Source organism: Oncorhynchus clarkii, chromosome 9, assembly GCF_045791955.1.
Source record: "Oncorhynchus clarkii lewisi isolate Uvic-CL-2024 chromosome 9, UVic_Ocla_1.0, whole genome shotgun sequence".
Lineage (NCBI taxonomy): Eukaryota > Metazoa > Chordata > Actinopteri > Salmoniformes > Salmonidae > Oncorhynchus > Oncorhynchus clarkii.
Genome location: NC_092155.1, coordinates 50,241,805 through 50,260,229, shown reverse-complemented (window position 1 = coordinate 50,260,229; position 18,425 = coordinate 50,241,805). Strand labels below are relative to the sequence as shown.

Sequence of the window (18,425 nt, the reverse complement as noted above, 5' to 3'; positions counted from 1 at the left end):
GAGAGAGAACGGCAGAAGTGGATACTGACTTAGAATTTGATGGCGCTAGCAAAGATGACAATGAGGGTGCTGAAAATACTGGATGGACTACAGTCGCTAAAGCATGGATAAAGAGAGCTAAAATCCCAGTTAAAACGCTGTCTAGTTAGCATACTCCTCATGTCACAACTACTTAACAGTTTTGTAGTAGGAGTGCAGTTTGAGGATGGGAAGATGTACCTGGGAGATCTGCTTTGATGTTGCCAAGATGGTGAAGAAAGTGATGGGTTCTGTGGAATCTGTGAGGGGGACCAGGAGTTGAATTTTGTAGATTTCTTTGGTAAAACAAACGGAGCGTGTATTGCGCCTCACAGAATCAAGGAGAAAGACGTGACTGCTTTCGATTTTCAGAGCAGGGCACCGATCAAGGGTGTTATTTCTGGAGTATTTGTGGAAGTTGGGGCTGAGAAGAATGAACATTTCTTTTTTTTCAATTTAAAGTTTTATTAAGTTTTCTTGTTTTTCATTCAACCAACAAAACACATTCCACATTCACAGATGTGACAGGCTTTAAAAAAATAAAAAAAATAAAAAAAATACAATTAAAATGAATGATAAAGTCAAATAAAAGCATTTATTTTTCTTAATCTATGTATTTTCCTTGGTACATATATATATATATATATATGTACATACATACATACATACGTACATACATACGCACATGTACATACACACACACACGCACTCAAAAACTAAATTAAAAAAAAAATAAATTAAAAATAAATTTAAAAAAACATATAACACTTGCAGCAGCACTATCAAGGTTCTTATCAGCTATTTCAAGCATTCGCTGAGACGACGGGCCAATAATTCGTTTTTAGGTTTTACAGTACCTTACACAACATGTGTCTGCGCATTTCCCTAATCACCCCGTTCACTCTGTCCAGTTTGAAATATAGTTGAATAGTGGAGACCAGAGTCTATCAAACTTGGGCTGTCTCTTGTGGAGGTCATAAGTGAGCTTTTCAAGAGGAAGAAAGTCAACAATCTGGTCAATCCACATTTTAAATGTAGGGGGGGTATTAGAGGCCCACAATAGAAGAATACATTTCTTAGCAAAGTATGTAATAGTCATAAGCAAATTTTCTCTGTCAGGATCAAGGACAAAGTCCTGCTGGGCATTAAGAAGATAGATACACGGGGTCATATCAAACTGTACCTCTAGTATTTTCTGTGCAGCAGTATGTACAGATTGCCAGAATCTGGCAATCTCCCTACAGCTCCAAAATACATGCATATAGGTTCCGCTTTCAGAGGTACATCTTTTACAGTTAGGAGACATATCTGTTTTCATTCTATGGAGTCTCAAAGGAGTATAATACAATTTGTACAAAAATTTGTAATTAGATTCTTTCATTTTTACACTGGTAGAGGAGCAGTATACCCTGTCGCAAACCTCCGCCCATAACTCATCACTGATAGTCAGACCAAGGTCCTTTTCCCAGATTATTTTCAAAGGAGTAAAGGAGGAGCTTCCTTTCTCAGAAAGGAGTCTATAGATGTATGATATTTTGCCTTTAATGGATTGTGCTGTGACAAGAAGGGTTTCAACTTCATTCAACTGAGTTCTAAACCTCCTATTGGAGGTAAATGAGGAAATTACATGTCTAATTTGAAGATATTTAAAAAAATGGGATCTTGGCACATCGAATTCACTGCAGAGCTCTTGAAAGGATTTCAGTGTAGTGGTTTTCTGATGAAATAGGTCTGAAAAGGTCCTGATTCCTAGAGTATGCCAAAGATTAAAGTTGGCGTCCCTCAGGGCTTTTGGCAAGTCTGGGTTGCCTACTATAGGCGAGTGAGAACATATTTGGGAGGAAATGCCCAGGTATTTCTTACAGTCCCTCCACGCTAGTAGGGTGCTGTAAATCGCAAAGGTTTTGGCTATGTTGCCCACTTCACTAAAGTTATTAATGAATATAATTGAGCTTAAGGGCAATGAACCACAGGATTGGGCTTCTATCTGAATCCACGTTGACTCTTGTCTGTTTGTGATCCATGTTAGCATGTTGCGGATTTGGGCAGACCAGTAGTGCAGTTGAAGGGAGGGAAGGGCAAGACCCCCTTTAGATTCAGGTTTTGATAAAGTGGAAAACTTGATCCTAGGTTTTTTATTGCCCCATATAAATTTGGTGATGCTTTGGTTAGTTGTTTTGAAGAAGGAAACTGGGAGATAGCATGGGAGCATCTGAAATAAGTAGTTTAGTCTAGGGAGGACGTTCATACGGATTACATTAATTCTTCCTACTAAGCTAATTGGGAGGGAGATCCAGGTTTGGAGATCGTTCTTGATTCGACCCAGGAGTGGAAGATAATTTTCCTTAAAAAGGCTATTCAGATCTGGTGTTATGAAGATCCCGAGGTATTGAAACCCCTGTGTTTTCCATTGGAAAGGACAAAGTGTCTTCATAGAGCTGGTGAGTGTAATATTGAGAGGGCAGACAGTGGATTTGTTAAAATTGATCTTATAACCTGAAAACTTGCCATACTGAGCAATTGTGTCTAAAATGAGAGGGAGGGATTTCTCAGGGTTGGATATGTAGAGCAAGACATCATCCGCGTAAAGCGAAATCTTGTGCTGCAGGCCGCCTGCAGAAACACCCATAATACTTGGATTGCTCCTTATCAGCTCTGCCAGAGGCTCCGCCCCCAACAAGTAGAGCAGCGGGGACAGCGAGCACCCTTGTCTTGTGCCCCGTTCCAGAGGGAATCTGTCAGAGTTCAGTCCATTAGTAGTCACCATGGCATTTGGATGAGAGTATAGTGATTTGATCCATTTAATAAAATTTGGGCCCATATTGAACTTTTCTAAGACTGAAAACAGAAAGCTCCACTCCATCCTGTCAAACGCCTTCTCAGCATCCAGTGAAGCCAGCAGGACAGGGGTCTTTTGTGCGTTTACTTGATCAATAATATCAAAAAGACGGCGAATGTTATCAGAAGAGTATCTGTCTCTAATAAATCCAGTTTGGTCCGCTTTTATTATTTTGGGAAGAAGAGTGTTTAGTCTTTTGAGAATGAACATTTCTGAAGTAGTTGGGGCTTGACGATTATGTTCAATGAAAAGAAGATAAAGAGCAGGTCTGTGTTACAGTTTTTGATGTGGAGCCGCTCCCTACACATGTCAAGATGGGATATGTAAGTTACCATGTGAGGGCATTTGTCCCCAGGTTACTGCAGTGTTCCAACTGCAAACCATTTGGGCATGACATTGTGTCAAGTGTTTGCAGAGAGCATGGCTTGACTGATTATTTTTCCTGCGGAAGATGATGACGTTGGATGTCGCAATTGTGGTGGGAAGCGTGCACATGACTTCTCTGAATGTTCTGTAAGGGTGAAGGAGGCAGAGATGGCTAGGATAAGAGATGTTCTAGTGGTTTGGTTGTCCTGGAGACACCACAGTCTAGTGATATGGGTGCCGTTCACAAGATACAGGATCCAGATACCCTTGTTGTGAAGAAAGTAGATTGTTTGGCATTTGTTGCTATGTCGATAACCCGCACTGCAGGAGTGGAAAGATCAATAATCATTGTATCTGCAGCTGAACGCTTCTTGGGAATGAAGGACGTATGGCTTGCTGACTGGAGCAGCAGTTCCGTCCTCTCATGTCACCAGATCTGAGTAGGGCTCTGAGTGTATTTTGAAGGACTGAGCGTTTTTTGTTTGTGTTTTGTATTACTGATGTTTGAGTGGATTAAAGGTCCCGCACAGTAAAATAAAATAAAATGTTATTTGTCACATAAATAAACAAAGTAAAAAATAAAAGAGCAACAATAAGATAACAATGCCGAGGCTATATAAAGGGGGTACCTGTACAGAGTCAATGTGCAGGGATAGAGGTTAGTCGAGGTAATATGTACATGTAGGTAGGGGTAAAGTGACTTTGCCTAGATAATAAACATCAAGTAGCAGCAGCGTAAACACCAAGGAACTTGAAGCTCTCAACCTGCTCCACTACAGCCCTGTCGATGAGAAAGGGGCGTGCTAATCCCTCCTTTTCCTTTAGTCCACGATCATCTCCTTTGTCTTGATCACGTTGAGGGAGAGGTTGTTGTCCTGGCACCACACTTCCAGGTCTCTGACTTCCTCCCTATAGGCTTACCGATGTCAGTGATTGCTGACAACACAACGGTAGTAGACAAACTTAATGATGGTGTTTGGCCACGACTCCAACACAGGAGGAGGGAACTGAGCACGCACCCCAGAGGGGACCCCTGTGTTGAGGATTAGCGTGGCAGATGTGTTGTTGCCTACTCTTAACACCTGGGGGTGGCCCGTCAGGAAGTCCAGGATCCAGTTGCAGAGGGAGGTGTTTAGTCCCAGGGTCCTTAGCGTCGTGATGAGTTTTGAGGACACTATGTTGTTGAACACTGAGCTGTAGTCAATGAACAGCATTCTCACGTAGGTGTTCCTTTTGTCCAGGTGGGAAAGGGCAGTGTTGAGTGCAGTAGAGATTGTGTCATCTGTGGATCTGTTGGGGCAGTATGCAAATTGGAGTGGGTCTAGGGTTTCTGGGATGATGGTGTTGATGTGAGCCATGACCAGCCTTTCAAAGCACTTCATGGCTACAGACGTGAGTGCTACCGGTCTGTAGTCATTTAGGCAGGTTACCTTGGTGTTTTTGTGCACAATGACTATGGTGTTCTGCTTGAAACATGTAGGTATTACAGACACTTGCCAGTTGGTCAGCGCATGCTCGGTGTACACGTCCTGGTAATCCATCCGGCCCTGCGGCCTTGTGAATGTTGACCAGTTTATTGGCTATGGCGAGCATGATCACACAGTCGTCCGGAACAGCTGGTGCTCTCATGCATGCTTCAGTGTTGCTTGCATCGAAGCACGCATGGAAGTCATTTAGCTCGTCTGGTAGGCTTGTGTCACTGGCAGCTCGTGGCTGGGCTTCCCTTTGTAGTCCTTAATAGTTTGCAAGCCCTGCCACATCCGCCGGTGTAGTAGGATTCAATCTTAGACCTGTATTTACGCTTTGCCTGTTTGATGGTTTGTCTAAGGGCATAGCAGGATTTCTTATAAGCGTCTGGGTTAGAGTCCTGCTCCTTGAAAGCGGCAGCTGTACCCTTTTTCTCTGTGCGGATGTTGCCTGTAATCCATGGCTTCTGGTTGGGGTATGTACGTATGGTCACTGTGGGGACTTCGTCATCGATGTACTTATTGATGAAGCCGGTGACTGATGTGGTATACTCCTCAGTGCCATCAGATGAGTCCCAGAACTTATTCCAGTCTGTGGTAGCAAAACAGTCCTGTAGCTTAGCATCTGCGTCATCTAACCACTTACTTATTCAGCAAGTCACTGGTACTTCCTGCTTTAGATTTTGCTTGTAAGCAGGAATCAGGAAGATATAATTATGGTCAGATTTGCCAAATGGAGGGCAAGGGAGAGCTTTGTATGTGTCTCTGCGTGTGGAGTAAAGGTGGTCTAAAGTTTTTTTCTCTCTTTTTCACATGTAACACACTGGTAAAAATGAGGTAAAACGGATTTAAGTTTCCCTGCATTAAAGTTCCTAGTCACTAGCATTTTCTTGTTTGCTTTTGGCTTCATACAGCTCGTTGAGTGTGGTCTTAGTGCCAGCATATAGATTAAAATTATCTTGGTAAATAGTGTTGTCTACAGCTTATCATGAGATACTCTACCTCAGGTGAGCAAAACCTTGAGACTTCCTTAGTATTTGATTTCGCGCATCAGCTGTAATGGACAAATAGACACAGTCTGCCACCCCTTGTCTTACCGGAGGTAGCTGTTCTGTCTTGCCGATGCACAGAAAAACCAGCCAACTGTATATTATTGTAAAGAAACAGCAGGGAGCAGGTCTCGAACCCTCGACCTTCGAGCCCGAGGTCCGGCGCGCTATCGACTGTGCCGCAAAAGCATGCTCAAACAGCAGTCGATTTCCGCGCTTATAAACCCAGGGTCGTTACACTATCTATGTCGTCGATAAAATAGCACAATTGGTTAGGAGCCCATCCTACTTTCCAATAAATAAAAAATGCATGACCAAAACATCACCCATCAAATTTTTACACTATTAAAATGCTCAGAATTGAATAAATCGTACATTTTCCACCATCGCACTATCAGGAAGCCTGAAAGAACAGGCTGAGTGGGCGGGGAGTTTATATTCATGAGCATTGTTTGACACACCATTGTGGTTATTGCCAGGTAACAAGGTAAATAATGGGCCACGTCCTTCCGAGGCTAAATACACTACTCAAAAAAATAAAGGGAACACTTAAACAACACAATGTAACTCCAAGTCAATCACACTTCTGTGAAATCAAACTGTCCACTTAGGAAGCAACACTGATTGACAATAAATGTCACATGCTGTTGTGCAAATGAAATAGACAACAGGTGGAAATTATAGGCAATTAGCAAGACACCCCCAATAAAGGAGTGGTTCTGCAGGTGGCGACCACAGACCACTTCTCGGTTCCTATGCTTCCTGGCTGATGTTTTGGTCACTTTTGAATGCTGGCGGTGCTTTCACTCTAGTGGTAGCATGAGACAGAGTCTACAACCCACACAAGTGGCTCAGGTAGTGCAGCTCATCCAGGATGGAACATCAATGCGAGCTGTGGCAAGAAGGTTTGCTGTGTCTGTCAGCGTAGTGTCCAGAGCATGGAGGCGCTACCAGGAGACAGGCCAGTACATCAGGAGATGTGGAGGAGGCCGTAGGAGGGCAACAACCCAGCAGCAGGACCACTACCTGCGCCTTTGTGCAAGGAGGGGCAGGAGGAGCACTGCCAGAGCCCTGCAAAATGACCTCCAGCACGCCACAAATGTGCATGTGTCTGTTCAAACGGTCAGAAACAGACTCCATGAGGGTGGTATGAGGGCCCGACGTCCACAGGTGGGGGTTGTGCTTACAGCCCAACACCGTGCAGGACGTTTGGCATCTGCCAGAGAACACCAAGATTGGCAAATTCGCCACTGGCGCCCTGTGCTCTTCACAGATGAAAGCAGGTTCACACTGAGCACATGTGACAGACGTGACAGAGTCTGGAGACGCCGTGGAGAACGTTCTGCTGCCTGCAACATCCTCCAGCATGACCGGTTTGGCGGTGGGTCAGTCATGGTGTGGGGTGGCATTTCTTTGGGGAGACGCACAGCCCTCCATGTGCTCGCCAGAGTTAGCCTGACTGCCATTAGGTACCGAGATGAGATCCTCAGACCCCTTGTGAGACCATATGCTGGTGCGGTTGGCCCTGGGTTCCTCCTAATGCAAGACAATGCTAGACCTCATGCGGCTGGAGTGTGTCAGCAGTTCCTGCAAGAGGAAGGCATTGATGCTATGGACTGGCCCGCACGTTCCCCAGACCTGAATCCAATTGAGCAGATCTGGGACATCATGTCTCGCTCCATCCACCAACGCCACGTTGCACCACAGACTGTCCAGGAGTTGGCGGATGCCTTAGTCCAGGTCTGGGAGGAGATCCCTCAGGAGACCATCCGCCACCTCATCAGGAGCATGCCCAGGCGTTGTAGAGAGGTCATACAGGCACGTGGAGGCCACACACACTACTGAGCCTCATTTTGACTTGTTTTAAGGACATTCCATCAAAGTTGGATCAGCCTGTAGTGTGGTTTTCCACTTTAATTTTGAGTGTGACTCCAAATCCAGACCTCCATGGGTTGATAAATTTGATTTCCATTGATCATTTTTGTGTGATTTTGTTGTCAGCACATTCAACTATGTAAAGAAAAAAGTATTTAATAAGAATATTTCATTCATTCAGATCTAGGATGTGTTATTTTACTGTTCCCTTTATTTTTTTGAGCAGTGTAGTATAGACCCTGTCGGTATTAGATAGAATGTCGCAACCCTGTTCACCTGTGGGGGAAACAACCTGTGGTTACCTAGGTTACCCCATTGGCTCACAGCGAAAACTTGACCTTTTTCAAACGCAATTTTCTTGTTCTCTGATTTGTTTTAGTAAATTACAAAACTACATTTAAGATAAGTACCACATGTCTAAAGATTACTTTTCAAAATAGTCTGCTTCCTAGTGTTCTCACTACTTAGAATAACATAATATTGTATGTCTTCAGTCATGCCCCTTTCCATGACGATGCTAGCAGTCACTCGAGTGAGTACTAGCTCGCTACCGTCCAGAACATTAAGCTAGCCAACAACACAAAGCAATACCAACAACACAAACAAACGGACTATGCAGCTACGAGTCGTGAGTGGATTTACAAATGGCAAAGGAGACAATACAAAAATGGTCAGATTAATACTGCCATTGAGCAAATTCAAAACATGACCATTTTCAAGGTCAGTCTCGCAAAAAGAAGCATTCTTGCGTTCTAACTACCCGCTATTCAAAGTGCTCTGAGCAAATTAAAGGAATCGTTCACAAACATTGGCACATTCTAAGATCCGATGACAGTATTGGTAATGTGTTTTCGGACTCTCCTTTGGTCATATTCTCGCGAGGCAGAAATCTGAGATCAATTGGTAAACTCTGATTTACCACCCCAAGATATCCCTGCACAACGTCTATTTGCGCCCCAACTGGATGGAAACTACAAGTGTAATGGCTGTGCTCAATGCAATGGTAGAGCCTTCAAACACCCCCAAACAGGGAAACAGATCCCAATCAAAGGTGTTATCACGTGCTCCACTAATGCAGTTATTTATCTTAGAACTTGTCCTTGTGGTAAAAATGTTGGTAAAACAAATAACGAATTAAAAGTACGAATCTCGGAGCATCGAAGCACCATTAGGTCCAAAAACTCAATTTACCCAGTTGCGTCCCACTTTTTGGAAGCACATCACTCTATTTCGTCCCTACGCTATATTGGCATCGAACATGTCACCCTCCCTAGGAGAGGGGGTGACCTCTACGATTTATTGTTAAAACGAGAGGCTGTCTGGATCTTTAATTTAAAGACCCTTGCTCCCTTCGGTCTCAATGTAGACTTTGATCTGGGGGGGAAGTGTAGTTGGTCAACTGGAGGCACACAACGTGTGGTTCTGCGTAAGTCTAACGTTACAGTAAGTGTATTTTGTTTTATTTAAAGATTATTTCTCGCTCATATGGAAGATAAGGGACATATGTTTCAAAAAGCTTTTCGCAGCGATGATTGTTGTCTTTTCTAAGACAGTGTCGGAATTGGAGTTCACACAGCCAGCCATGGGCAAAGCTAACTGGGTTTTCGAGAGCTAGCGCGCAGCAAACACCTGTGTAACGGTAGAAGGACGGCAGAAACGTGTTGGAACTGTAAAATACTATCGGCTGCAACTGGGTTAAAGTCGGTTAAATAATAATTAAAATGGTATCATCGCTTAGTAACATTTACTTTAAAATGTTACGATATTTGGTGTAAAGTCTCTTCAAACGGTCTTAAATTTCGTCTTTGCATTGTGTATTTGTAAGTAATTGTTGTTTTTTTGCGTTATATGTTATATGTTTACATATTTTGCATTATTCAGCTCATATGTGTATATACTGTATTCTATTCTACTTCATTTTAGTCTATACCGCTCCGACATTGCTCGTCCAAGTATTTATGTATTCTTAATTCCATTCCTTTACTTTAGATGTGTTGTGAAATTGTTAGCTATTACTGCACTGTTGGAGCTAGAAACACAATCATTTTCCTACACCTGCAATAACATCTGCTAATTATCTTATGTGACCAATAAAATTTGATTTGATTTTAGAGAAAAAACAAGGAACTCCATGGTGTATTGTCTGTTTCTATGTCTTACGATTCCAATGTAATGTCTTAGATTACATGCAGCGACCAATTTGGAACATGGAGAGGACACTGACATTTTATTTTGGTGCTTTGGGAGGGATAAGGGGAAAGGCCAGAAGACATTCATTGAGAAACTCTAAAAAATTCATGACTTGTTCCCATAGGAGAACATCCACACAAATGTTAATTTAATAGTGTCCCTTGCCTGTAGTAAAGCTGCTCAGAGCGTCCGGCCATACATGATCTTTAACTTGTTTGCCATCCATCTTCACTCCTAGACTTTTTAATAGTTTTCTACAGAAAATGCTAATATTCTCTGCAATTTTGGGACTGACTTTAGGGAGTGAAAACAAAGGTACAAGGATTGATTTAATCTTTTTGTTGTGTTTTATACATTGAATACGGTGGACCATTTTGGAGTAGAAATGCCTTTGTTAGTGTTGAATGTGTCAGGACCACCAAGGCAATGGCACATCTCACAATACTCACTTAAGGCCAAACTAGACACTACCACAGGAACACTAAAGCAGAAATTAGGTTGAGGACAAGCAGCCCATAATATTATACTGTTTTCTCAGATGGAGAGAGAAGGACACAACCAGTTTTTAGTTATTTATTAAATAGTAAGAGAATGGATTCAGATGGCTGGATTGCTGTTATGGCGGCTGAACAGAGGCTCAAGGTGTCAAGTCGAACCATTCCTCCTTCCAGCAGCGGTCTATTCCCTTCCTTTACTTCCATTGTTTGTTCTTGTAGTCCCACTGGGCAGAGAAGCCCTCAATTGGGTTGATCCGCATATCCAGCATCCTCTGGATCTGCTTAGCCTGCCACTCCTCACCAAAGGTATGAGGTTGGGGTGGGTACACTGTGGGACACACAAGAGAAAAAGAACAGCAAGTTTAAGGACTGAACAATCGCCCATCCATGTGATAATGGCTTTAGGAAGTCTATCAATTTTAGCAATCAACCATGAGAAATCTTACCATAGTGGCCCTGCCAAAAGACCACCAGACCAGTGATGCCAAAGAAGATGAACATTCCACCAATCACCGTCTTCCACTCATGGGACGGCCTCTTCATCTCAGGATAGGTGTGGTTGAACTTCAGCCTGTACACTGGGATACAGAAGGAGAACTATTAAGAATAGCAGAATTAAAGGCTGTGACATGAGAAGGAATGAGAGAGGGAGTGGCTTACAGGCGATTTTCTCCTCCTTGGACAGCGCAGTCCAGGGACCCTTCTCCTTCTGTTTCAGGCTCTTATCCGTAGAATCGAGGACATCCTTCCATGGTCTGTCTGGCAGAGGGGTGTCCAGACGATCCCAGTACATTGGCTGTGACATGTCCACTGAGTCGGACACCTCTACAGTACATGAGATATAGGACACGAGATAAGTCAAGTGAAGGGGAGGTTGAGGTAAAGGGAGTGGTGGTAAGGTGGGGTTTAGAGTAGAGGTCGACTGATTATGATTTTTCAACGCCGATACCAATTATTGGGGGACCAACAAAAAAAACGATACCGATTAATCGGCTGATTTTTTTACACATTTATTTGTAATAATGACAATTACAACAATACTGAATGAACACTTATTTTAACTTAATATAATAAATCAATAAAATCAATTTAGCCTCAAATAAATAATGAAACGTTCAATTTGGTTTAAATAATGCAAAAACAAAGTGTTGGAGAAGAAAGTAAAAGTGCAATATGTGCCATGTAAGAAAGCTAACGTTTAAGTTCCTTGCTCAGAACATGAGAACAGAGCAAGGGAAACAACCACTCCAAGTCTCAGAGCGAGTGATGTTTGAAACACTATTAGCGCGCACCCCGCTAACTAGCTAGCCATTTCACATCGGTTACACCAGCCTAATCTCGGGAGTTGATAGGCTTGAAGTCATAAACAGCTGCAGGCAAACACAAGAAAGTGCTGTTTGAATGAATGCTTACGAGCCTGCTGCTGCCTACCATCGCTCAGTCAGACTGCTCTATCAAATCATAGACTTAGTTATAACATGATAACAAACAGAAATACGAGCCTTAGATCATTAATATGATCGAATCTGGAAACTATCATCTCGAAAACAAGACGTTTATTCTTTCAGTGAAATAAGGAACCGTTCCGTATTTTATTTAATGGGTGGCATCCACAAGTCTAAATATTCCTGTTACATTGCACAACCTTCAATGTTATGTCATAATTACGTACAATTCTGGCAAATTAGGCGGCCCAAACTGTTGCATATACACTGACTCTGCGTGCAATGAACGCAAGAGAAGTGACACAATTTCACCTGGTTAATATTGCCTGCTAACCTGGATTTCTTTTAGCTAAATATGCAGGTTTAAAAATATATACTTCTGTGTATTGATTTTAAGAAAGGCATTGATGCTTATGGTTAGGTACACATTGGAGCAACGATAAGCACCACAACGATTATATGCAACGCAGGACACGCTAGATAAACTAGTAATATCATCAACCATGTGTAGTTACCTAGTAATTATGATTGATTGATTGATTGTTTTTTATAAGATAAGTTTAATGCTAGCTAGCAACTTACCTTGGCTTACTGCATTCGCGTAACAGGCAGTCTCCTCGTGGAGTGCAATGTAATCAGGTGGTTAGAGCGTTGGACTAGTTAACTGTAAGGTTGCATGATTGAATCCCCTGAGCTGACAAGGTAAAAATCTGTCGTTCTGCCCCTGAACGAGGCAGGTAACCCACCGTTCCTAGGCCGTCATTGAAAATAAGAATGTTGTTCTTAACTGACTTGCCTAGTTAAATAAAGATTTAAATAAAGGTGTAAAACAAAAAAAATTGGGGTCCAAAAATACAGATTTCCGATTGTTATGAAAACTTGAAATCGGCCCTAATTAATCGGCCATTCCGATCAATCAGTCGACCTCTAGTTTAGAGGTTTATAGACCTCAGAGCATTGTCTTACGTCAGATGGTGTCACTCCTACGTGGCGCTTGTCCCTCAACAAAATCAGATCAGTGCAGACGGCCATCATGCTATCTGACGTGAGATAATGGACCTCAGAGAAGAAGACTACACTGGGTGGTAAAGCAGGGACGGATTACGAAACAGCCACGCAAGGCACGTGCCACGGGGCCCCCATATTCCTTTTTTGGGGGGAGTTCTGGCCCCACTGGAGGTCTGGGGGCCTCCAGATAGCATATGATAGCAAAATGTGTAGAATTGCAGGAAATAAGCTTTAAAGCTGCAAAATTCATGACAGAATGTGGACAAATGTTGAGATGAGCTATTAAACGCCAATGAAAAAAAACATCTGGTCCATGACAAAAAGTGTAGAATTGCAGGAAATGTCCTTTCAAATAGTAACATTTTCTCTTAGCCTCATGACAAAATGTGTAGAATGGCATTATAAAACGGTGTATTTTTTGCACTGCACCATGGGAAAATGTGTAAATGCAATAAAATAGCTGATCAAAGAATAGTACCGTGGTGGCCATGGCTTGACATCCTTGCACCACTGCTCGTCAGTGCCACCACCGCTTGCTTGGAAAGCAAGCACCCCACACGTCCTGTTGTCAGGTGAAGCATCTGAAAGACAGGTGAGGAACAGAGACAGAACAAGATTTATCCCCCGTCAAAATATATCTCCTCTTAACTGACCAGTAACTCTGAAGACTCCCTCTCATGGTGACTAGGTATTTTAACAATAACCCAAAACTTCCCCTCTGGACCATGACATTAAAAAAAATGGTTACTGATGAAATAGGAACTTCAAAGGCTATTTGCAAAAGCAGAGCAAGATTTGGTGTGAGTCCTCAGATCCTCAAAAAGTTATACAGCTGCACCAATGAGAGCATCCTGACTGGTTGCATCACCTCCTGATATGGCAACTACTCTGCATCCGACTGCAAAGAGCTACAGAGGGTAGTGCGTACATCACTGGGGCCAAGCTTCCTGCCATCCAGGACCTCTATACCAGGCGGTGTCAGCGGAAGCCCCTAAAAATGTTCAAAGACTCCAGCCACCCTAGTCATAGACTTTTCTCTCTGTATGGCACGACAAGCGGTACCAGAGCTTCAAGTCTAGATCCAAAAGCTTCTACCCCAAAGCCACAAGACTGCTGAACAGTTAATCAAATGGCTACCCGGACTATTTGCATTGACCCCCCCACCCCTTTTTTACGCTGCTGCTTCTCGCTGTTTATTATCAATGCAGTCACTTTACCCCTACCTACATGTACATATTACCTCAATTATTTCAACTGACCTGTACCCCCACACATTGACTTGGTACTGGTACCCCCAGTATATAGTCCTGTTATTGTTATTTTATTGTTACTTTTTATTTTATTATTATTTAGTAATATATATTTTCTAAACTCTTTATTTTTCTTAACTGCAATGTTGGTTAAGGGCTTATAGGTAAGCATTTCACCGTAAGGTGTTGTATTCGGCGCATGTGACATAAAATGTTATTTCAAATCCATAGGCTAAGACATCACAGGCAAAAAGCACAGGCTCACCTTCTTCTTCTATGGTATTATGGCATCTGCAAACAAGCGTAAAAGGTGCATGCCGCCACCTACTGTAAGGGTGGCAAACTATAGAAAAAATAACACTGTGACACAAAAAGGGAAGGGAAGAGGAAAAGGGAAGAAAAATTGCCCTACCGACTAACCCTACACCCATTAAAACCTCACCACTATTCCACTACTTAGTCCTATCTGATACTACAGCATGCCAACAGCCTGGGAGGATGAGACACTATCGTTCAACACATCCTGTAAATCTTCTGCAGTAAAATCTTGTACACCCAAGTCATTCTCGGCAACTGCCACCACAACATCTACTTTCTGTGATATGTTCCATTTTTTTCGGTACAGCTGAAAACTAAGGCTATTAAAGCTAATAAACCAACCTTACTGAAGCACATTATTCCTATCATTCTCTATTGGCCTTGGCTTACTCACAGGGATCCTCTTAGGATCCTTCACCCTGGACCCATCTTCCTCTACTACTCTCTTCACTACCTCAGCATACGACACATTCTGCACTACTCTGATCCTGGCAACCTCAACCTGTCATTCTCTCACCAGACACTTCTGATCTCCAGGACCATGGGTACCCCTACAGTGAACACACACAACTTTTTCCACTGATACTACACATTCCTTTGTCTCATGCCCTCCTGCACACTTCTCACATCTAGGAATCTCCCTCATACACACTGCTGCAACATGACTATAAGCTCGGCATTTAAAACACTGTAATTGGTTCGGGACAAAAGCTGTCATCAAAACTCAGCAGAACAGACAGTATCTTCTCTGTTTCACCACGCTCTCCACCGGGTCTGCGTCGCACCAAATGGGGGTCCCAGACACCAGGAATCTTCAATTTCAGTTCACCCTCCTCAGCACTTCATGCCACCCCTGTTATCACTACTTTCAACAGCGACCTGCTCCAGAGAGCAAAGCAATTCACAGTTCTTGTCCCTAGTCGCGTGATGCGGAGTGCCTGCTCTCTCTGGACGGCAGAAACAGTCCCCAATCTCTTCTCCACCCAACCAGACACCACATATGGATCAGCCAGAAGGCAGGGGTCCTCTTTCTCCAAACATGTCACTCCTTCATGACCTCCATTGCGAGGTTCGGACATAGAAGCCTTCTCCACACCTTCCTCCCTACACAATTCATCCTCACTCTCACCCAATTTGCCTCCAGAGCTACTGGAATACTGCTCACCCCACTGGCACTAGACGCCACTCACCCTCGCCCCATTGTCTCCCTCGGAACTCAACTCCTTATTTATCAGGGGGTGCTGCAGCCTACTTCCCTTGGCTATGGCTCCACACACACCCGTCTCTGGCTCCACACCCACCCCACCCGGCCATCTAGATGTGTGAAGGTTAGTGTATTTTCTGTAGGGAAGCTAATGATCCATCATAAATGACATTCCTGGGAGTGTGTAAACGTAATTTTTGTATTACCATAGCATTTTTGTATATTCTCTATAGTTATGTACTTGAAAATGTATAAATTGACCAATTCGGCACATTTGGGCAAACTCCTGGCAGGCTTGACACAAATATTGTGTAGTGATGTAATTCTTTACTGGATCAGTCTGCACACTTTGCACACACACTGCTGCAATCTTGTGGACAACATCTAAATTACAACTTGAATCCTATCTCAATGTATGGCCTTTCTCTTGTATTTGAGACTATGGAACGAAACAATTTTTTTTTTAACTGATGTTTTTTGGTTTGTATTGTCTTTTACCAGATCTAATGTGTTATATTCTCCTACATTAATTTCACATTTCCCCAAACTTCAAAGTGTTTCCTTTCAAATGGTATCAAGAATATGCATATGCTTGTTTCAGGTCTTGAGCTACTGGCTGTTAGATTTGGGTATGTCATTGAAGGCGGAAATTGAAAAAAGGGCCCGATCCCTAAGAGCACATCAAAGTACAAAGAAGGCATTAACGATATGTAATAAAAGAAAGACAGCGCTTCTGAAAGCCTATTTCACACCATAGCCTGCAAGATAACTTTTCTTTCATTTTGATTTCAGCACAAATTAAAATGTGGCTCTGACTCGCCGGTGGATTGATGTTTCAGCATTGTTTCAATGAAGAGTTTGGCATTTGACTAGCCATGTGTGACATGTACATGCAGTTACAAGACTGTTAGAGTTAAGCCTTTCGCAGGCTTCCCAGTCAAAACAGTTTTTCTTGAGGCAAGTCGAAATTCGGTAGCTGAAGTCTAGGCCCCTTTGTCAGTGATTGGTCAACAGTACTACTTCTATTAGGAGTGGGAACTATGGATGGGATTCTTCAATTAAGTGTTTCTTGTCATTTAACAAGACAACTAGTTTTCATGCACTTTTTCTCACTTGAGTAATACTGCAACAAACAATAAGTTAGATGTAAAATTGCGTGACTAAGACCTAGGCAAAAAAAACATTACAATTAAATTCAGATTTAGATTACTTCTGGCTATGTTGTTGCTACGGCGTCTCAAGAGTGTTTTTCAAGCGAAGTTCTTTGAGTATGCTTGACTTTCACCTAGTTGAGTTCTTCCAGGAGCAAACCAAACTTAGTATGTGGGCATCTTTTGCGGCAAGCGGACGAGCATTATCCACTGTCGTAATACGGATTAAGCCTGAGCTGGAATGTGAAGCTAACTGAATCTGGCTAGCTTTAGAACACCCTGTGTAGATCTGGCTTTCATCGTAGTATATCCCTAAGCTAATTTGTTTGTATTGCAGAGTCTAATATGGTCTCTCTATCTCTCTCTCTCAGATTCAGATAAGCTCTATTAGCATGAATGGCAAGGTGACTGTTGCTCACTTTCTCTCTCTCTCTCTCTCTCTCTCTCTCTCTCCCTCTCTCTTTCACACACACACACACACACACACACACACACACACACACACACACACACACACACACATACTGAAGCCAATAAAAATGGTGGAAACTGGCAGTTGGTCAACATCAGCAACCATGTCGCCACGTCCTTAATGACCTCCACACACAGTTTGGTGGACTGTCAAACAGACACATCCATTACATTACCCACTTTATGAGACCTTTATGCGAAAGAGTTTGACATTACTTTTGAGTGTTGTTCTCTATAAAATGCACAAAGAAACTATCTTGTGCAGACATATTATCAAGGAGTACAGTGTGAATTGATGTCCAAATATGGAGTTGTGTCTGTCTTCTGTTGTGGAGATGTTTACAAATTTAACTTGTGGAGTCTTGAGTTGACACATATGCCCCAATGCCCTAATGCATCATCTCAAAAGGCATTGAGAGAGATGCCAATTATTTGTTACCAAATACAGCACTGCATGCTATTAACACAATCCCTTTCACTTTCCCTCCCACAACAGCCTGAGTTGGTATGTTACCAATGATCATGCCTGTCGCGCATTTGAAAACTTTTTTGTATTCTAGAAGTCTGTCTGCAGAATCTGTGTTAGAGTTCACTTAACTCTGCATGCCCGCTCCTGACCCAAGTATATTGTCTAAATGACCGCCCCACCCGCCCCTACCTGACCCAAATAGCCAGTCCTGTTAGACCCCAGAAGTTCGGAAGCCTTCAGCTACTCACAGTTGTCCTGAGAGTGGCCCTTTAGGAAAAAAAGACGGAGAAATAAGAGCAGCCCCTCTTCACTTTGCTCTGGCTCACTGTCACTGTGTCTCACCCTTGGATCTTATCGCCAACAAACAATCACACTGACCAGGAAAGGCGGGTGAGAGAAGGGGAGGGATAGAGGCAGGGAGGAGGCGGGTGAGAGTTTAGACCGAGAGAGACTAAACTAGTGCAAGTAAACAATCTGAGAAAGCATGTGATGCTACTGGCAGACTGGACCAGGACTAGGGTTGCACTGTAAAACATATTTCACAGCCCCTATATTTGAGGTTCCTGAAAACTCTCTTTAATAATCTTCTCCTTTTCACCTTCACAGAAAACTCCACAGTGACAGAAAGAGGGAGCCATTGGAATGCAGACAGGTCAACTTTGGGTCAGTTTATACAAGAAGGAGGGATCTTAAAGAAGAGTTGCTTTCACAGTGAAGAGTAAAACATCCCTAGAGAGAGTGAGATACAGAGAGGCCATGCGAAAAGCTGAAATAGTGTGACCAAGAGAGAGTGAGAAAATGTGAACCGT

General features: G+C 42.9%; 1 protein-coding gene across 1 annotated transcript; it reads right to left on the bottom strand.

Moving 5' to 3' along the window:
* Nucleotides 1–10,365: 10,365 nt before the first annotated feature.
* Nucleotides 10,366–18,090, bottom strand: LOC139416474 (cytochrome c oxidase subunit 4 isoform 2, mitochondrial-like). Its single transcript, XM_071165105.1, has 5 exons — nucleotides 17,865–18,090; nucleotides 13,232–13,334; nucleotides 10,961–11,125; nucleotides 10,747–10,878; nucleotides 10,366–10,628 (listed from the first exon to the last, which is right to left on the bottom strand). Exons 2-5 carry the CDS (start codon nucleotides 13,332–13,334, stop codon nucleotides 10,495–10,497), a joined length of 534 nt encoding a protein of 177 aa, XP_071021206.1. The 5' UTR covers nucleotides 17,865–18,090; the 3' UTR covers nucleotides 10,366–10,494.
* Nucleotides 18,091–18,425: the final 335 nt, after the last annotated feature.